This window comes from Cupressus sempervirens, chromosome 9 (assembly GCF_028749045.1).
Source record: "Cupressus sempervirens isolate cs-2001-9-10 chromosome 9, ASM2874904v1, whole genome shotgun sequence".
Lineage (NCBI taxonomy): Eukaryota > Viridiplantae > Streptophyta > Pinopsida > Cupressales > Cupressaceae > Cupressus > Cupressus sempervirens.
Genome location: NC_143126.1, coordinates 577,428,980 through 577,448,384, shown reverse-complemented (window position 1 = coordinate 577,448,384; position 19,405 = coordinate 577,428,980). Strand labels below are relative to the sequence as shown.

Sequence of the window (19,405 nt, the reverse complement as noted above, 5' to 3'; positions counted from 1 at the left end):
AAACAATAGAACATCTACAACAATCACAAGAGGTAGTCAATGAGTTCCACTGTCTAAAAGGTAAAGAAAAAGGATACAGGCTAAAAGATACCAGAGAAGTAAAGAATTTGATTGGGTTTTCGACCAGGATGTGCAAAAACATATATAATACATGGTGCCACAATATTATATAAATCAATGATATCATTAAGAATCAAGTGATGCCGTCTTCACCTAGCAGCCTAACTCTTAAGTCATGATTTTCAAGATGATATTTCTCTGCTTTGGAGCGCCATTACTTTCAGATTCATTCTTTATATATCCCTATAAAAGTGCCCCCACAAGGGCATGATTAAAACACTACCTATATGCTCCAAGATATAGGGTTGTAGTTTAGTGTGACATAAATAGTCATATGTTGAGATAACAAACCATCATGCACCAACCTAGACTTTTGTCAGAAATATTAAAATTATAATATTATGTTTATAATTATCATAGTTAGTGAGTTCAGTTTTATTAGATAGTTTTTATTTTCCTATTCAGTGAAGTTAGGAGTCAACTTTTAGAATCACACAAGAAGTATATAAGCTAAAAGAGTTCTGAGTATTGGCTTAAATATTGTGAGGGGCCAACAAGGGAACCACTTCCTAAAGGATAGTAAAATGAAGCCATGGGAAGAGGAAAGAAAGAAATAAAGTATACCAAGTCCACCAGCAACTGGAGCAGGTCAATCAGACTTGAAAAAAAAATCAGTAATGAAAGCATTTACTTTATATGACATGGATGCTAAGCAGGGAAGAAATATATCAAGTGACCATTTGTTAGGTCTCTAAGGGGAGTATATACGATTTTCATATTAGGTAATCTCTAAGAAGGGTATCTAATTAACCGCAATGCCTATGTTTTGTAGTATGTTATTCTCTGATAAGGTAATGCCCTCCATTTTGTCATTACAAAATGGAGGTAATAGTACGAAACTTTTTCAAACTAATTTTTGCATATCTCTGAGATAATTCATTATATAATTGACTAACATTGATCAACCAGTCATTCCCAATTTGTATAGTGAACCCTTTTATTGGAGGTGTTCGTCGAGTCCTTTTCGTTTTTCATTTTATTAAGAATATGCTTGATTTTTGAAGCCTTCAAAATCCTTATTTGCATTTTTGAGTGTTTGTATAGTTTGTTTTCAACTTTTTGTTACATTCAATCTCTTGCTCTCGATTTTCCCTTTAGTTCAGTATATCTTAGGGCTTAATCAGACTTATTAGTCAAAATATATAACCATTTAAGTGCCCAAAAAGTGGACTCTCTAGGCGCAATCACATATTTAAAATACAGATGTTATATTTTAAAGTTAAGTTGCACTTTTTGAAAAATATAACTTGTAATGACTTCATGTTATGTTTTTAAGTTACTTTATCACTTAAGTGATTTAAGTAACTATAGTGCACTTTATGTTACAATTTCAAGTTGACTTGCTTTTAAATTTTTCACTTCAATGACTATAGCACACGATATAGTCTAATTTAATGTTGATATTTACTTAAATGTTTTAAATAAAACATCTGAGTAAAATGTTTCTTTTAAATATATATTTAGTGACCACACTCTCCAGCTCCAGTTTCCCTTGACATCAACCCCTGTGTAGCTCATCACTTCCTTCTTCACCCCTGCGGTTCTCGCCCAGGGGTCGAAGCGGTCTCTCTGTACTAGCTCAAGCCACACCAAATCTGTAAGACCCTGCAAAGATCACACTTGACAGCACCTCCCTACTTCTAGTGAGCCCCAAAGGCGGTATTCCAGAGCGCCTTCTCGTTTTAGAGCACACCTTTCCATTCTAGACTACTTCTCGCCTGTGAGGAGTACCTAGCTCTTTCCTTCTCTCTCTTTCTTGTCTTGGTTTGTTGTTTTTGCTTTCACGTTCTTCCTGTGGACACCGTTTGGTGCTCCCTCTCTTGTTGGTGTTTTCCCTTTGTACTATTCTCAGTCCCTTAGACCCTCGTTGGTCTCTTGTTGGACACTAATAAATTTATCTTATCTTATCTTATCTTACACAATATATAAACTATATAATGTAAATATTCTACTTTGACCCATATGAAGTGATTTTTACTCAATAATCAATTAGACATGTGCTAAATAGGAAGTTTTAAGTTGTGCAACTCATTTACATGTCTATTTTGAATATGCTTCATGCAATTGCATCCATAGAGTATGATTTTGCACTTGAATGGAAAGATTGACTAAGGCAAATGAAAAAGCAAGTTATTTTAAATATGTAAACAGCTTCCAAGAGTCTGATTTTTATGAATAGGACCCTTTACTTGCAAAAACCTCACATGCTATTGCATTCCCTAGAGTGTGATTTACACCAAAAGACTCCAAACATGACATTTCCAAGTCATTTTAAATATCCAATCACTCTTCTAGAGTCCGATTTGCACAGAAAGTGCTTTACAGATACTAGGCGTTGCATGTAATGACCCTCCTAGAGTGTGATTTGCACTTCCAACTCACATACATGCTTATTTTAAATATGCAAATGCATGTTGAGAGTTTGATTTTTCTCTTCAAGCAAACACGTTGGCATTTGAGGAAGAAAACGTTACATGCAATAGCACCAATTGAGTGCGAGTAGGCATTTAGATGCATGAAAATGCATCTGGAACCCTTGTTTTTGCCCATTTCATACCCAAACGTTCCATGCAATAGCAGCAAGACGGCACACTTTTCTCTAAAAATGCCCAAAGACAAGCAAAAATGTCCATGTAAATACATTTGGAGGGCACTTTTTGGAGTTTGAATGCATGTATATATATATGTCAAGTTCATGTTTTTCAACCAAAAATGGCTCATGTTGATGCATATGTAGGGCATGTTTTTCTCCAAAAACGCCCAAGGATAAGCATTTTTGCAAAACATTTTGCATTTGAAAGGGATTGAAGACCACATTTTGGCATCTACATTCAAAAATGTCCATGCGTTTGACCTTGGAGATCACGATTTGTAACTTTGACTTTGTCAAAGGCTCTTAAGTTGTTGCATGCATTTCTACTTGGAGAACCCGATTTTGGAGAAGACTTGTTCATCTAAACTTCTCTTGCCTCCATTTTTGGCTCATTGAGCTCCAAGTAGAAGATTTCAACTTTGCTTGTATTTCTTATTTGTTTTGCTACATTATTGCATTCTTTGGCTCATTTTTGTCCACTTGTTCAAATGCAGCCCATGTCTTTTGTATTTTGTCTTTAAATAAATGTAAAATCTTCTCATTTGCAAATGTAAAAACTCTCCAAACTCCAAAAAATAAAATTGCATGTAGAGGGATATCTTGAAGTTTGTCATGTCTGAGTCAATAGAAAGAGGTACGTTTTTGTTTTGTTCTTAGTTTTTCTTGTTTGTTTGTTGCTTGTTCCATTTTCTTTTTGGAAGAAAGTTGAGGATTCCCACCCAAGAATGCAAGTGCATCTACATGCTTTCACCTTCCATACCAAACCGTATTTCATGCGTTCTCCAACACATGCAATTGCATCCTCCAAACCCAATTACATGTTTACCTCAAGTAAAGATGAACCATTTTTACCACATGTAATTACCTCTAGAGAACCCAATTTCGATAAAAGGTCACACTTTTAAATACCAAAGTTGTCATTTTGCACGCATTCCTATGCATCCAACTTGCATTCTTGGTTATACATCCAAGAGCCCATCTTGCCCACATGTAATCCATCCTTCTAAGTCTGATTTTGGCCCTTTTTCATCCAAATGCATATCCATTCCGGTTCATTTCCAACCATCACATGTGTTCCAGGATTATCTAATCAATACTTCGAACACCTTGCTCTTCATAGATCCACCCTTTCAAGCCTAAGTCTAACGCCTACATGGATCCTATCTCTTTGGATGACGTACATACTCTTTGGAATTTCCATGTTGTAGTGCAAAATATGACTACGCAATCAAAACCCAAGGAAAGATGAACTATCTATTTGACAAAGACCTGGCTCACACAATTGCATCGCTCGTTTCATCTACTCTAGATCAAATTTCAAATACGAAGATTGGGCATGTAGACATTGAAAATTTCTTGCAAAGGCTTGAGACTCTTGCCAACATGGAGATGCAATGCATTAAAAGGAATAATATTCATTTAGTATCCACCTTCCCCATTGCTGCCCTAGAATCAGAGTTTGTCTTGGGATGTGCTCGTTGTTTCATCCCTAAGTCAAAAAAAATCAAGGATGTGGATGGTAGGGTCATTATCAGTTTGGATCCAGATGTTATTGAGCAGATCTTCAAAGTCCCTCTGACTTCAGAATGCATAGATTTGTCTAAAGAGTTGTTTCTGTAACTGCAAAATCAGAGCAGATTGGATTATCAAAGGCACACCAATGAAAAATAGTTGGAGAATAAGATAACTAATTTCTCTAGATGGCCCACAACAATGCAAAGATTTGACTTCTTCCCAGAGGTAAATGAATTGAATCAATTGATAATTCTCCTTAAAAGAGTGTGTGGTCTCAAGGAATCTTGTAACTTTGAATGTTGGATGTATAAGTTCATCCTCCAAATTCTTGAAAACAAGGAACCCATCTATTGGGGAGAGCTTATAAGCACAACATTGTGCGAACAGTTAATCCATGTGAGTACATCAACACCATTCTACATGAACTCTTACTTGGTTTACATCGTAGGAACATTCTTAGGGCTCTCTACCAAGGGGGATCGGTATCTAGTTCCCACTTGGAACTACTATGACCAGATTACGTTGAAACAGAGCAAGCAACATTACAAAAGAGTTCAAGATGCATTCTTTGGATATTTTAGATGTCTTTTCGACAAAGAACTAGCAATCAAAAGGGTATCAAAGGAAGCTTCGGAGAGGGTAAATCAATTTAGATGCATCTTCCTGTTTGAGGGTTGGTTATTTTCAAGGAGAACCGTACACCTTGCCAAGGTATACTATTGATAGGATCATATGATGGAATTGGCCAGAAAGCTCATGGGGGTGCTATCGTATCAACACAGTCAACACAAAGCAAGATTTGGCATTACCACTACTAAACCCCTCCAAATCAGTCACTATACATTGAATTCAGTGTATAAAGCTAAAACAATGGAAGCAGAACTTCAACTTATCATTTTGATGAAATTCAAAGCTAAGTTCGACTTCAATTATCAAGGGATACATTCGAAGATCAAAAGAGCATTCACTCAAGTTCATCGCACAAAAGATGTGTGAATTGGCTTGCACACGAAGGCAGACATCATTAAAATGGGCTATTGCAGGCTTACATTGTAGCAAATCATCAACCTTAACATGGTTGAGATTCCAGAAGGGTTTGAAATTGAAGATAACAACATGATCCTAGATCTAGAGTATCACAATACTCAATTTGACAAGCTTGCCCCCTTTCCTATTTAGTGGCAACAAAAGCAAGGGAATTTTACGTTTTTGATAAATCCCAATCCATTTTGGCAAATACTAACAAGTAGCTGAGAAGAAAAGGTCTCACGAGAGTACATCCAAAGCTTGGGATAGATTGCAATAACTTTGAGCTGGTTAGAAAGAGATCTCAACTAGAGATTGAAAAGAAGGATGGTTCGTCCTCCTCAGGAATAGAAAAAACTCCAAAGTTTAAGCTCAAAGGAGGAAACGAATCAAATCCACCTTTGGATTCTACTAAAGCTCTCATGCAAGTTCAAGAAACGAAGGAAGGATCTAATGAAGAGGAAGAAGAGGAAGAGGAAGAGATAATGATCGCATCTCCCCCACGACCGCCAAACAACCAAGGACCATCTATTCAGGAGGAACCATTCTTGGATATCATACACAATGATGTGGATTCATTCTCCACTGTATTCACGCGTACCATTTCCATCTCGGAGGTGAACATGTTAGCACTTCTCGTCTCTTCTACAGCTTCTATCCTTACAGCGGAGCAATGTGAGAACTTGGGAAATGCATTTGTTGATTTTTCAACTCTTACAGAAGGTCAAGTTTCCCATCTTGATACCTCAATTGTAGGATTTGAGATGTTCATGACGAAGTCATCTCAAAGAACACCCGTGGTTCCAGCTATACAAATTGAAGCATGCACTGTGACAACAGAAATACAATCAAGATCGATGTCTGTTGCATCCACTATTCCAGTCTCAGCCGATGAAGGTTTCAGTCTACCTGCATGGTTAGGAAAGATCACCATGAAAAGGAGGAAGATCGTATTGCCACCAAATGATCTCCCTGTAAAGAACAAATCTAAACTCCCAAAGGTAAAGGTTGTTTCAAGAATCGTTGTTGATTCTGAAAAGACCAAATATGCTGAGATTGCAGAGCCTTTGGTGAATAAACCAATAGAGGAGCTTAATCGCTTAAATTACAAGTTCACCAAAATTGAACTTGGTAAACAATCACGGCTAGGGTGTTTATCAGATGCCCACGATGCACTCTTGAACTTGTCAAAAAGTAATCACGAGCATTAGGAAAAGAATAATAATTGAAGCAAGAGAATGCTTGTCTCCACAAGATCATTCCTCAACAATCCTCCCAGCCCATGGTCATCACATCACAAATAGCCCAGTTGAATCGAAGAGCCGAGGAAACAAAGGCTTGGTTCGAAGAGGTTATCTTAGAAGGAGCACAATCAATCAAAGATGCACTCAAAGTCCTTGAACGTATCTGAATATTGAAGCAAGACTCCATGACTTGATCTCTTCTTTCAATCAAGAGTCCAATTCTCTGAAAGAAAATATGGGTACCTGGAATCAAATGGAAAGGAATGATTTGGATGTCCTGAACACATACAACATATTTCCATTCCTAGATATGTTCTATGAATATCAAGGACTCATAGGTCACAAAGCACAGGTGATGGAAAACCTTTTGGCAAGGTTACATGGAGCCTTAGAAGGTTGTCTGGTAGCAGAAATCAAAATCATGACCAGTTTGAGTCAAATAGGATGCAAGATCCTTACTAAAGATGATGATTTGTTCACTGAAGAGGAAGTGACTTTAGATTACACCGACAGAGTCAATGCTGATTTTGATTTTGAAGATTTTGGATCACACACGATGAATGTTATCACCATACAAGTTTGTGGCAAAGCACTTTTGGATTCTCTTGTAGAAAATTACAAAGTCGTAAAGTCAGCACATGCAAATGCAATAGGATTGAAGTCATTTCAAAGACAATGGAGATCCCAGATCTTCCTATGGTCCATGCTTGTATTGCCAAATATAAGGCTTTCCCGGACAATCTCAAGGGTTGATTCAACTTTCTCTGCCTTCTTTTTAGTTTTTAGCATTTCATCTTTTGTAGTTGTAAGCAGATGAATTGCATGTGATGCAATTACATGTAATTTGATTGCATGTCCTTATGATATGTAATCCAATAATTCTTCTCACCTAGTTTTAGCGGGTCAAAGTGGTTGAGTTTTCACTTTTTCCTCCTCTGTCTCATTTCTTTTCCTATAAAAGGAGTCCCCTCTGATTGTAAAACCATCTTTATTTTTATGCAAGATAGCTCTGCCAAACTTGTGCAAGCATAACTTTGATTGTATAGTACTGATTTTGTAGATAAGTCAATACAAAGAAAAAATTGGAGCTGAAACTTTAACTGAGAACAATTGTGATAGCACAAATTAGAAGCTTTTACTGTAATTTATGTATGTTATCTTTGGTTCATGTTGTTTTTGTATGTTTAAATAGTAGAGCATAATCGGATCTGAAGCTTTGGCAGGGAGCGATTGTGGTGATACAGACTAGAAGCTTTGATTGTAGCTTGTATTGCTGTCTCAAAATTCACAAAAAATAGTTAAGGATCCCCTATTTCTATAAGTCTTTGAGCCCCAATGATAGAGGTTTTCCTTAGAAAATAGATTAAAATAGGACTTAAAGTCAAACCAGTACACTTTCAAGTAGGCTTTGAGTTGGTGTTTGGTATCGGTATCACCATTTACAACAATTAGCTAGGAGTGTAGTTAGAGATTTCATCTTGCCTGTTACTCACTCAGCGGGTAAGTGGATTCTAACCTGAAAGATCAGAGGAAAGAATATTGGTAGCACCCCTTACAAAATCTCTTAACTTCTTGCTTACCTTGAGTTGATCCAAGGAACGGTGAGAACGGGGAGCCTTCCCTTCAAGGTAGGAGAGACTCTATCTCATACGTTGTGGCTGCTCTACCAATCTTGTGATTGGATTTGAACAAATTGTCCGTTCAAAAATATCCATCCAACATAAGGGTCACTTAAAATTAAAAAATCTCCAAATGTAATGGGAAAATATATATGCATTTTGTCTTTAATAAAGCTTTGCAAGTCTCTATGCAAAAGTACATACACTCTGGAGTAAGGCACAATACAACTTTTATAGTAACGAAGGGAACTAATTATCAAACACAATTTGCATAAAACAACTCAGATTCACTTTAAATTGACCTTTTGGTTAGATTTTTCTTTGACAACGTTCACAAGAACAAAATACCAAGAGACCAAGAATGGCTGTACAAAAATTCTTGTACAGTGATTAAGGTAGTAGTATATGTTAGCAATATGGCATGAAGTAATAGAAATCCACTAGAATGAAATTGTGTTGCATAGACATTTGGGCAGGATAAACTTGATGATGATCACAATGAACCACACCGAAGTGCAATTAAACCTTCCACAAAAATGGGTTGTGACAAAATATCATAATTTATATGATATATTTAAAAACTTTTATAGGAAGCTTCCTAATGTTCAAGTGACACTTCGAAGAAACATTTATATTTGAATTCTCCTGATTTCTAGAGATGTCCCCATATGTGCCTGTAAGACAAAACACATGTTCAAGATGAGAAACAAGCATTAATGGTCAGGATACAATCCTCCTAGTAACTAAGTATGAATTAATAATGGTTATTAATAATAGACCAAGGATTTAAAATTGAAAAAAGGATTTTTCATTATTAAGCTTACAATCCATAAGAAAAAAAAGAAAAAAAATAATCACAGATTCTGTAACCAATGCTGGGCAGTAAAACAAATTTCGAAAAAATAATGAATTGAAGCCTGACAGTAGCAATCCAGGAAATAATGTCAACTATTCAGAAGTAGCCACATGTGAACAATTCTGTGACTGAAAAAACGAAAGAAATCGCAAAGAATCAAATCTTTGAAATCCAATATTCTTATCTATGACTTTTGCTCAAGAATATACACCCATATCCTTGAAAATCAGTAATCATAATAATACTCCTTTAGCAGAAAACATTTTAAAAGATCAAGTGAAGCATATACAACTTTTCATTAAATTAATAAATCAACAAAAATGGGGCATTTGAAGATTCTCAAACATGTTTTTGAAGTACTAGATAGCCATTTAAGTGATAATTTTTCAATTGAAATATGAATTCCATGTGACCGTGGAAGAAAATATTCTATTGTATTTTGGCATTGATAAGAGCAAATTTCCCCTCCAAAAACACATGGAAGACATACAAATCATTGAAATGCAGCTATATTGACATATTTAAAATCCTTAAAGTTGTTTGAAACGCAAATTACATATTTCTTTGACTATAATCATTCTCGGCTGTACTATATAGAAAAAATATGATAGACATAGAACTTACACAGGAATAAAGCTACTCACTAAATGTAGACTGCAGTCAGCCACAAAGAGGATACCCTTTGGGCAATCAACAGCATTCACAGGAGTCACATGTGTTGCAGGTTGGAATGAAATAGATGTATAAGCAATTCTTTGGCTATGCCTTGCCGTCTGAAGAAGCCATGGCCTATCACTGAGAGCGATTATATCTGACTGCAATGAATTGCAAAGTGGAACCAAGAAAACTGGAGTTGTGCCCACACGACGTACAGCTATCAACTGAAGTTGGACAGGAAATGAACCTTCTGTCATATCATTTTTGCTAGAAGTACACTTATCTTGACTTTGGCAGCACTCATATGCAACTGTATAAGATGATATGTTTCCATCCAAAGGACTCATGAAAGCAGGGAGTGGAGATGAAGATGGCAGCTCTGAAGGAAAAACAGAACTTACTGGCCATTCATAACGAAGCAGCATACCATTTCTCAGACCTGAAAGAATATAAAGACGATCAAACAGAACAAGCCTCACATCTTGTGGTACACACCCACTGACAGCAGTGCCCATTGTATTTGTCAGCGATATAGACCCAACAGCAAGGGCTGTAAAATTTTCTCCAGGCACAATTGACAGAAGCTCCACAGAGGGCTTGTGTGTTCCAACCACACAAATTTTTCCAATCTCAACTCCACTTGGAAAAGGACCATGTGAACCTATCCCTATCAGACCAATAATAGATGCTGGCACAGAAGTTGGGCTAAGTTCTTCTTGAGGAATAGATATGCAGGATAGCTCAGCCTGGAGTTTTACCTGCTGAATTTCATAAAGTTCATGATATCCGGATGACAAAATCCTTATCCCGAGCATAAGTAGAGTACCAGGAGATGACATTGCCAAAATTATAGTTCGACGAGAAATTGCACCCAAACTGATGCTTGCATTGTTTGGAATCCAAGATACACAAAGTGGAGATGGCAAAGCCAGGCCTTCTGAGTGAGCAGCACTTGTTGGGGCACAGAGGCGCACTTCATTTTGGCAGACTTGGACCAACAACCCATCCTCTACCAGGCCACATGTTAAAGTGCAGGCATTAGGATGGAAACCAATGGCATCTGTGATATCTACAAAGTTCAATCCCACAGATAAAACACGGGTTTCCTCTACAAAAGAAATCACAAGAAATGAATGGTAACAATCACTGTGTTTCATACAAATAGTCCATGTACCAGTTATGCCTTCATATATTGGAGGTGTACTAAGTAACTTCTCAACATTTATACCATTCCGAATGATTCTTAAAGAGCCTTCACATCCCACACCACAACAAGCAAACATCTGATCTTGCTGTTCATTATGATAATCAACAAGAGCAATATCCAAAATAGGTGCGATGTTCTGAATCAAGCTCCTGAAGGATAGTATGCCCTCTTCAATCTTAAGGACTTGACCATCCCCCATCTCTACAAATGCAGCAATAAAACCACCCTTCGTCCATAACACTGCCTTGCAAGGTGAGCACTTGTAACGGAAAGGATTGACATTTATCTTAATCCCCTCCTGGCCATCTGGTAAAAATTCGGCTATAAAAATTTCTCCAGCATCAAGACAAAGGACTAATCTCTGATTGCTAGAGTGGTTTGGTTCCCAACTCCATGAGCATACAGAGACTGAGGATGAACTTAGTTTTCTTTGGTCACCATCAATGCACATAGCTTCACCTCTATCTGTACTATTTGTCCCAGAATCACTTAATTCTAATAAAGCAGATGCTGCAACATTAAAGCTTCCTTCCTCATCCCCTTCATGACCTCCACAAAGCATTCCCTTGTCACCTTCTAAAGAGTTCCTTTCTCCATCCCCACTCAATCTGTTTAAACGAATCCGGGAAACAGGACAAGGATTGCTTTGATCTGTTAAATCGAGGAGGAGAAGGTCACCTTGCCTAAGTAGTAGTGCAAAACCAGGAACATCTGGAATACCTACAACATTTAATGCTAGAGGTCCGGTTGCACTAAATCGTGCCTTCAAATGAATAGCTCGCTCAGTGGTATCACATTCTAATAGTTGCAATTCATTTTCAACAGCTCCTCTTCTGCATTTTCAATATTTCATGACAAATAATACGTAAACAACAGCAAAAGAGAATCAGAAAACAATGTTATAAAGAATGATAAGGACATTGCAGAATATAATCTCACCTATGTAGGAGTACAGCCAGAACTACCTGGGACATTCCTTTAGATGAACCCTCTGACTCATTTGAGACAAAACTCATACTCCAAACCGTACCCCAAGCTGTGATTGTCTCCCTTCCTTTCCTTCGCCCTACTTCTGTCTCAACTTGCATTACAGGCTCCCTTGGGTATAAGATCCTCTATAATTGGAAAAGAAAGTGATACTTAAAAATGGAAAGTACATTTCTAATAAAATAAGAAATTTGATAATCTGCACAGTAAAAACATATTTGAATGGGAGAAAAAGATCATCAAAATAATTTCAAAACAGATACAAACCTTTTCAACAATGTTATTGCCAGCAACACTAGAAACTGGAAACACTGCTACTCTATCCTCAAATGCCCCAACAGCAACAGCACGACCCCTGTTTCCACATCAAAGTTGCTTGAATCAGACTTTCCATGCAAAAATGCAATTGCAATGTGTACAGATATACAAAAGAATGAATTTATACCATTTCTCTATCTATCATGTCCAGTGCATGGAATTAATTAAATGTATATCAGCTCAAGAGATGGCTCGAAGACTTGGACCACTATTTTCTATCTAGGGACTAGGGAGAACTCAATAGCATATAAGGGCCCGTTTGGTAGTCGGAATTCGATGGGAATAGGAAAATCTGACAGCTAGAATTCAGAAATTCAACTTTTGGTTGTAAACACAAAAAGTAGAATTAGAATTTATTAATTCTAATTTTAGTCCAAAATGAGCATAGCGGAATTCCTACTTAAAAGGTGGAATAGGAATAGCCTATTCCTATTCCACTTTTTGAAAACCAAATTTTATATCTCGTGGGTCCAACCCTAGTTGCAGAAGCCAAATTATTAGAGGGAAGTTATTTTTTGGTGAAATGTGGTGAGACAAGCAACGACAGAGGCATATTCAGGGAGTTGAACAGATTTTTCTCAAATGTATTGAGTAAGCCCAACTCCAAAAAGACTCGTTAATGTTGGTTGATACTCAAATTATTAAAATTTTAAAAAAAACTTATTCCAATTCCACTTTCAATTCTTGCAACAAACATAGAATATGCATCTTTTGACTCCTCTTGTAGTTCAACCAAACAGGTCCAAATGATATTCTAGAAATTATTTTAAGAATGCATGAATTCTAGAAGTGGGCTTATTCCAGCATTACTGAATGTTGCATTCGGCAATTCCTGCAACCAAATGGACCCTAAAGTAACAAAAATGATATGGTCCTCCCGAGCAACCAAATGAAGACAAAAGTTAACAGTAGCACTCCACAAAATGAACTGACACACAAATTCTTAAGGCAAAATCCTATCAATATTTTTTCCATCCATCCTGTGTTAATTGATTTTCAGTAAGTTTACGGCGTCTGCTGAGGAAACGTATGGGATAGAACCAAAAAGAATAATTCTATGTACTTTTTAACTGCTCAAAGTATTAATGCTTTCAGGCAGTAGGTAATCGCTTCCACATATGAAAGGATACAATAAAATTTGCAAAACTCTCCTGAAAATTTCATTTCAATATGATTTCTCCATTTCCTATTCTTTGTAATTGTTACAATTTTTGGAAGAAAATAAAGTTAGAGCCTACATGATTGCAATTGTGTGGATACCAGAGCAAAAAACTATGTAAGTTTGCCCTCCAAAATATAGTGCTTCAGGCAACAGTGGAGGATAACACTCTCGAAACAATGAAATGTGAGAATGCAGCAGAGAAGATGTATAATATAATATATTATATCACTCTCTTCACATCTGCACTGCACCATATTCCATTCAACCATATAGTTTGATTAACACAATGGTGGTTGATAAGGAAGGATATGGAATTTTTTCACAAAGATGTATATGGCATACAAATATTAGATACATCTAGCTCAAAGCTTCCATGATATATTATACACTCACTAAGTGTATTATGCATCATAGAATTGAGGCAGCTACTATAATCAAATCAATTGTTAGTGAGAACTACCTAAACGAAAAAATTACTTTATTTTAGTGCATTCCTTCTCAGAAATGTCAATAGCACATCAAAAGCTTCTAACTCACATCCAAAGCATCACATGTTTATGATCCATTCACAGAAAGAAAGATCTTTGCAAACCACAAGTCTTCCATACCTTATAACTTTTTACTAACCATTGACACTAGAAGGAATTTGTGAAGATTGGTTTTTGTCCTAGAAAGACAAGGTAGGCTGGCTGGTATTTAAAGCTGTATTCATCACCTTCTATTTGGCAAGAAAAAAAATTATAAAAGTATTCACAAATGTTAAAACATGGCCATTGAGTCTCACAGTACATCCAGTAACAAAAGCAAGGATTCAAAAGTAAGTTTTATCATTTTGAGTAAACAAGAATCTACAAGTTTGTAATGTCCCAAGCAAATATTAATGCAATACACTCTGCAAATAATTTAAAAGCTGCCAGATATACCTCAAGACCAAATATTTAGGGTAAATGTAATTTTATATACATGTATTAATATCAACCCTTTATAGACTCCAAATACATTTATGTTTTCACAGCTCAGTATTATACTTTCGATCTCCTTATTGTGCCCTGAAATAACAAACCCAAAAATGTTCTAACTGAATCTAGCAAACCTGTGAAAATTCAATTTCATTCATGCATAACCCAGCACACGATTCAGACCCATGATGGAAGATAAATACAAAATGGTATTTATATTACAAAAGTTAGTAATGCTTTACAGAATGCTGTTACAACAGTAATGTCATGACATAAGACTTAATAATAAATAAGAACTAAACAGAAATAACATTATAAATAAATAAATATAATTTAATTATAATACAAATACTACATATTTGATATATTATACTAATATTTCAACTTTATATTGCAATATAAATATTTGATCTTGAATATCAATATTATATAAATTACTATTTTATAAATATTACCATAAATTTGAAATTGTAACATATATAAAAGAATAAAAATAATGAAATACTAATAATTATAACTATCTTAATAATTACATAAATAAGGGAAATATAATGACATAATTTGGAGATTGTGCCTCCTTCATTTGAGTGAGCAGTGTTAGGAGAGCATGCTTATCTTCCACCGGTTTGAATCTTTCTAGAAACTTGGTTCTCAAAGAATAGAATTGGGTTCCAAGTTGTAGAACCAATCAGCTGCTATGCCTTGTAAAGTCTCAATAAAGAGCCTTATAGAGACATCTTCGTATTCAATGCTCAGAACTCCCACAAAAATATAGGTTCATCTAGGTGTGTTTTATATCCCCGTAGAATTTGGGATAAATCTTGTGGGAACCTTGAAGGAGTGCATATAGAGGTGCCACAAGATTTAATGGGCCAAAAGCTGCTCCCCATGGACCAATAGCCATATCGATTATAGATGGGATACGAGTAGCATGAATAAGCTGAGCAGTAGGATTAAGAGGTTTGAGGAAAAACTGGGAAGTTTTATTGGGAGTAGATGACCTCTTTTTAGGAGGAAAACTTGTAGTTCCTATAGAACCTATCAAGCCTATTGAGCCCAACTTGTTCCTATAGGTCATGTAGAATTTTTGGCCTTCTTTCGTCGCGAATAAACTTCTTCAAAACTCTCCAGTGTGATAACCTATAATAACTCAAACACAAATCAGCAAAAGGGTATAAAACTTCAAACGATAGCAAGAGGCTTCCGAATGCGTTCGCTTCCATGCAGAGTCTCCAAAAACTATGTAGTCGGTAAATAATTGTAAATGAGCCGACGGGTAGGATAGCATGTATTATTTGTTATGTAGCCGACTTGTGCCCGACAGGTTCCTTCGGGAACCTTTCGAAAGGCCCTTTGGTGAGTATATATACCACCTTCGGGAAGCATTGTAATCATCATCAAACATAATGTAATATTTTGGCATATGCAAATAAAGGAAGAAGTTTTGCTATATCCATCTATTGTCTGTGTGCATCAATCAATTAATCTATGCAGTAGACATTTGGCACCGTTGCCCGATGGACCTGGTACGACGACAGACGGATGAAGACTAAATGTCGAATCAGTTGAACAAAAATAAGAATAAGTTAAAGGAAAAGGACGAATTACGCACAACGCAGGAAAATTTAATTTTGGCACAACTGGCTGAATGCAAACGAAGATTTCAGCAAGTTACCGACGGACACAGAAGCACTGAAAAATTGTTGGAAGAGACTCGACAACGGCTCAATTTGGTGGAAGAAGCAAGGGAGGAGTTTCTAAACCTGTATACGCCAAGGGAAGTGAATCCAGACAGAAGGGGATTGATTCGCACGGATCAGAGTGCCGAAGGAGCATGAGTGTGGAGTGAACTCTTCATCCGAGATATACTTCCAGAACAGACAGCTTTAGTTGATGAAAACCCTTCTTCACAAAACAGCGCGGGTGTTGAAAATAGCGCGGGTATCAAAAACAGCGCGGGTGTTGGAAACAACGCGGATGCTGGAAACAGCGCGAGTGTCAGAAACAGCGCGGGTATTGAAAACAGCGCAGGTGTGGAAAACAACACGGGTGTGTAGAACAACGCGAGTGTGAACAATACAAGTATACAAAATAGTGCGGGTATTCAGAACAGCGCGGGAGTACAAAACAACGCAAGAGTGCGAAACAGCGCAGGTACACAGCAAAACCCACAACATCCAGTAATAATGGCAAGACCAAAAGAAAAATTGTCTAAATTTGATGGTGAAGGAACCGCCGATCCGATAAGACATTATAAAACATGCGAAACGATCTGGAGGGCGAATGGTATAACAGATACAAACGAATGGGTCCGACAGTTTCCGGCCACCCTGCGGGGTGTTGCGATTTGGTTTACTAATACAGATCCACAAAAGTTAAACAGTTGGGATAATATTAAGGAGTTTATCGCAGAATTTCAATTATTGCGTGACGATAATGAAATTGTAGCGGAGATATTCAATACTAAGCAAGGGAAGAATGAACCAGTCCGAGTCTTCACCAGGAAGTTGAAGGACCTGATCAATAAGATGGAGAATAAGCCGACTAATGGGCTACAAAAGAGATGGTTCATTGAAGGCCTTCGCCCAAAGCTGCGAAAGAAGATGAAGATCGTGCCACCATCGACATACATTGAAGTGTACAATCGGGTGATGAACCTCGAAAGTGAGCAAAAGACAAAGAAGAAGAAGAGTAGCTCGTCCAATTCAGATGACGAGGAACCTTCAGGAGAAAATAGCAGTGATGATGTGTTAGTGTAGTTTTTTATTTTTCCTATTTTGCTAGGTTTTTCCTACATTTTTAATAATCTCGCTTAGGTTAATAAAGCATGTCTTATTAGGTGAATGGTTGTGAGGTGTCACCTTCCTACATGTGAGCATCCATTAGCCATCTTGGGAAGATACTTTGCTATCTTTAGTCCGATAGATGGTTGCTCCTCATTGGTTGGTGTTGCCACCTCCTCCCTCTTCCTAGCCTATATAAGCATGCTACCTGGCTTGTATTTGCATCTCTTATTTTTGCATCCTCTTAATGCTATTTTGCTTCTAGCATTTGCATTACTCTCTTGGAGACTAACTCTATGTTGCTATTTTGATTTTGTATCATTTGCATTCACAGTTTAGATATTTACTCTTTGCACTAGTTTTCTGGGTTATTAATCTTTTCAGATTCTAACATGATGAAGGCATGAGCAAGAAGGTCCGCGCTCTTCAAAAGGACATGATTCGGATGATGAAAGAGTTCAAGAACATGCACAAGGAGACCAAGGGCAATGAGTTATGGTGCATGGAGTGCAAGAAAGAAGGTCATACAAAGGGATCCTGCCCGAAAGATCAATTTTGTGAGGTTTGCCAGATCATGGGACATTCGATAAAGGAATGCCCTTTCAACCTGAAATCAAGAGCACCACAGCAAGTGTTCCTCACGTGGGAGGCCTCCGTGTCAGGAGGGAGCGAGAACACCAGTATAGAAGGTGCCACATTGGGTGGATACAAAAATAACTGGTGCGGTCAAAACAACAACAGCAACAACAACAATAGCCGCAACAACAATAATGGCGGAAGGAGTCAAATTCAGTATGGTGCGAATGGCCAATCAAGAGTTCAATGCCACGCATGCAATCTGTGGGGTCACTTCGCCCGAGAGTACACAACAACGAACACACCGAAGTTGCTATGCCGATGGTGTGGACCTGGCGATCATGACGATGCTAAGTGCCCGAAGTCTAGGGTAAACTTGATTACCGTCGAGACGGACGAGGAAGAAGTTCTGGCAATCACTCGAAAGCATGCGAAGCTATACCCCGATCCGATAGAGGAAAAGAAGAGACTGGAGGAAGCACAGGCAGAGATCCAAAGAGCAACGGCACACTTGAAGGACACGACTAGTACCTCCGCACGGAACCACGCAGAACAGAACACTGTATGGCAAATATTACAAACCGAGGTACCCGGCCGGATAAATGATCTATTGCTCACTATGCCTCAACTCCGATCAGCACTCACAAACATCGTGCCCGCTGCTAAACTACCAGGAGAACATGGAAGGAAGCAAGAAAGTGGAGCAAGTACAGCAGACAAAAAGAAGGAAAGTGGCGCAAGTGCAGAAGATCTAATGCTGTTAGCCCTCTCATCCGGACGCCATCCGACAGTTGTCGAAATGGGAATTCTCGGGACTATATTGACGGAAACGATTGTGGATGGAGGGTCCAGTGTCAATGTGTTGCCCAAAGACACCTAGAAAAGGTTGGGACAACCGACATTATGGCCGCCTACATTCCAACTGCTAACGGCCGATCAACATGGAATCAAGCCATTGGGAGTCCTGATAGCACAACCAGTGATGATTGGAACACAGCCATTCTTGTTGGATTTTGTCGTGATCCCATTGAAGCGGAGAGGATATGATGCCATTTTGGGCCGAGGGTGGCTGATACAAGCCAAGGCGAAGCACGATTAGAAGAAAAATACTTTATCACTTGAAAGCAAAGGGTGGAAGTACGTCATCGATTTACACACTCAAATGGTCGGGGAAGAAGCTCTATCGTCAAATTCTGAAGAAGAGGATGAAAGGAGGCAGAATATGGAACCAGATCAGGAGGGAGTCCTACGGTTGGAAGGAGGATCGACAGATGACGATCTAAATTCGGTGAACAATCTTTACCACTGGCAAATAGAGGACTACGAACTCTTTCCAAGCTGTAATATGTTAAGGGTCGATGAAGGTGAGAAAGAAAAGAGAAATGAATGTCCGAAGGAATACAGAGAAGTGGAAGAAGGAAAGGCAATTGGGACTGAAGTTGAAGAAAAGAACATACAATATGAACCCACAAAAAGGAAAGATTCCACTGTACGACCGCGTAGAAAGGAAATGTTACGTCGAACCAAAAATATAGCAGAAAGGTGTCGGCAACAAGGAAAACACACCATACGGTCTACACAGGAAACAAAGACGAAGAGTTTAATAAAAGTTGCAGCAGTACGGACTAGAGGTGTTATTGACGGCAAGAAGGGACAGCCGACGAAGTTCATGGTACCGAGCTTCGAGAACAAACTGGGCGATATGGAAAACCGGAGGAAGAGATCATGTACCTTAAATAAACTAGATGAGCGACGATTGCAGGCACAATGGGCCACGGAAGTT

At 37.8% G+C, this 19,405-nt stretch overlaps 1 protein-coding gene across 1 annotated transcript in view; it reads right to left on the bottom strand.

Annotated features, from left to right (window-relative positions):
- The window catches only part of LOC149539972 (Cleavage and polyadenylation specificity factor (CPSF) A subunit protein), a 205,679-nt gene that overhangs the window by 137,574 nt on the left and 48,700 nt on the right, over positions 1–19,405 (bottom strand). Inside the window, exons 5-7 of the mRNA XM_089801190.1 lie at positions 12,092–12,179; positions 11,777–11,952; positions 9,618–11,670 (exon numbers count right to left, since the gene is read on the bottom strand). Of these exons, the coding sequence (XP_089657316.1) occupies positions 9,618–11,670; positions 11,777–11,952; positions 12,092–12,179 (2,317 nt within the window). The remainder of the gene's footprint in view (positions 1–9,617; positions 11,671–11,776; positions 11,953–12,091; positions 12,180–19,405) is intronic.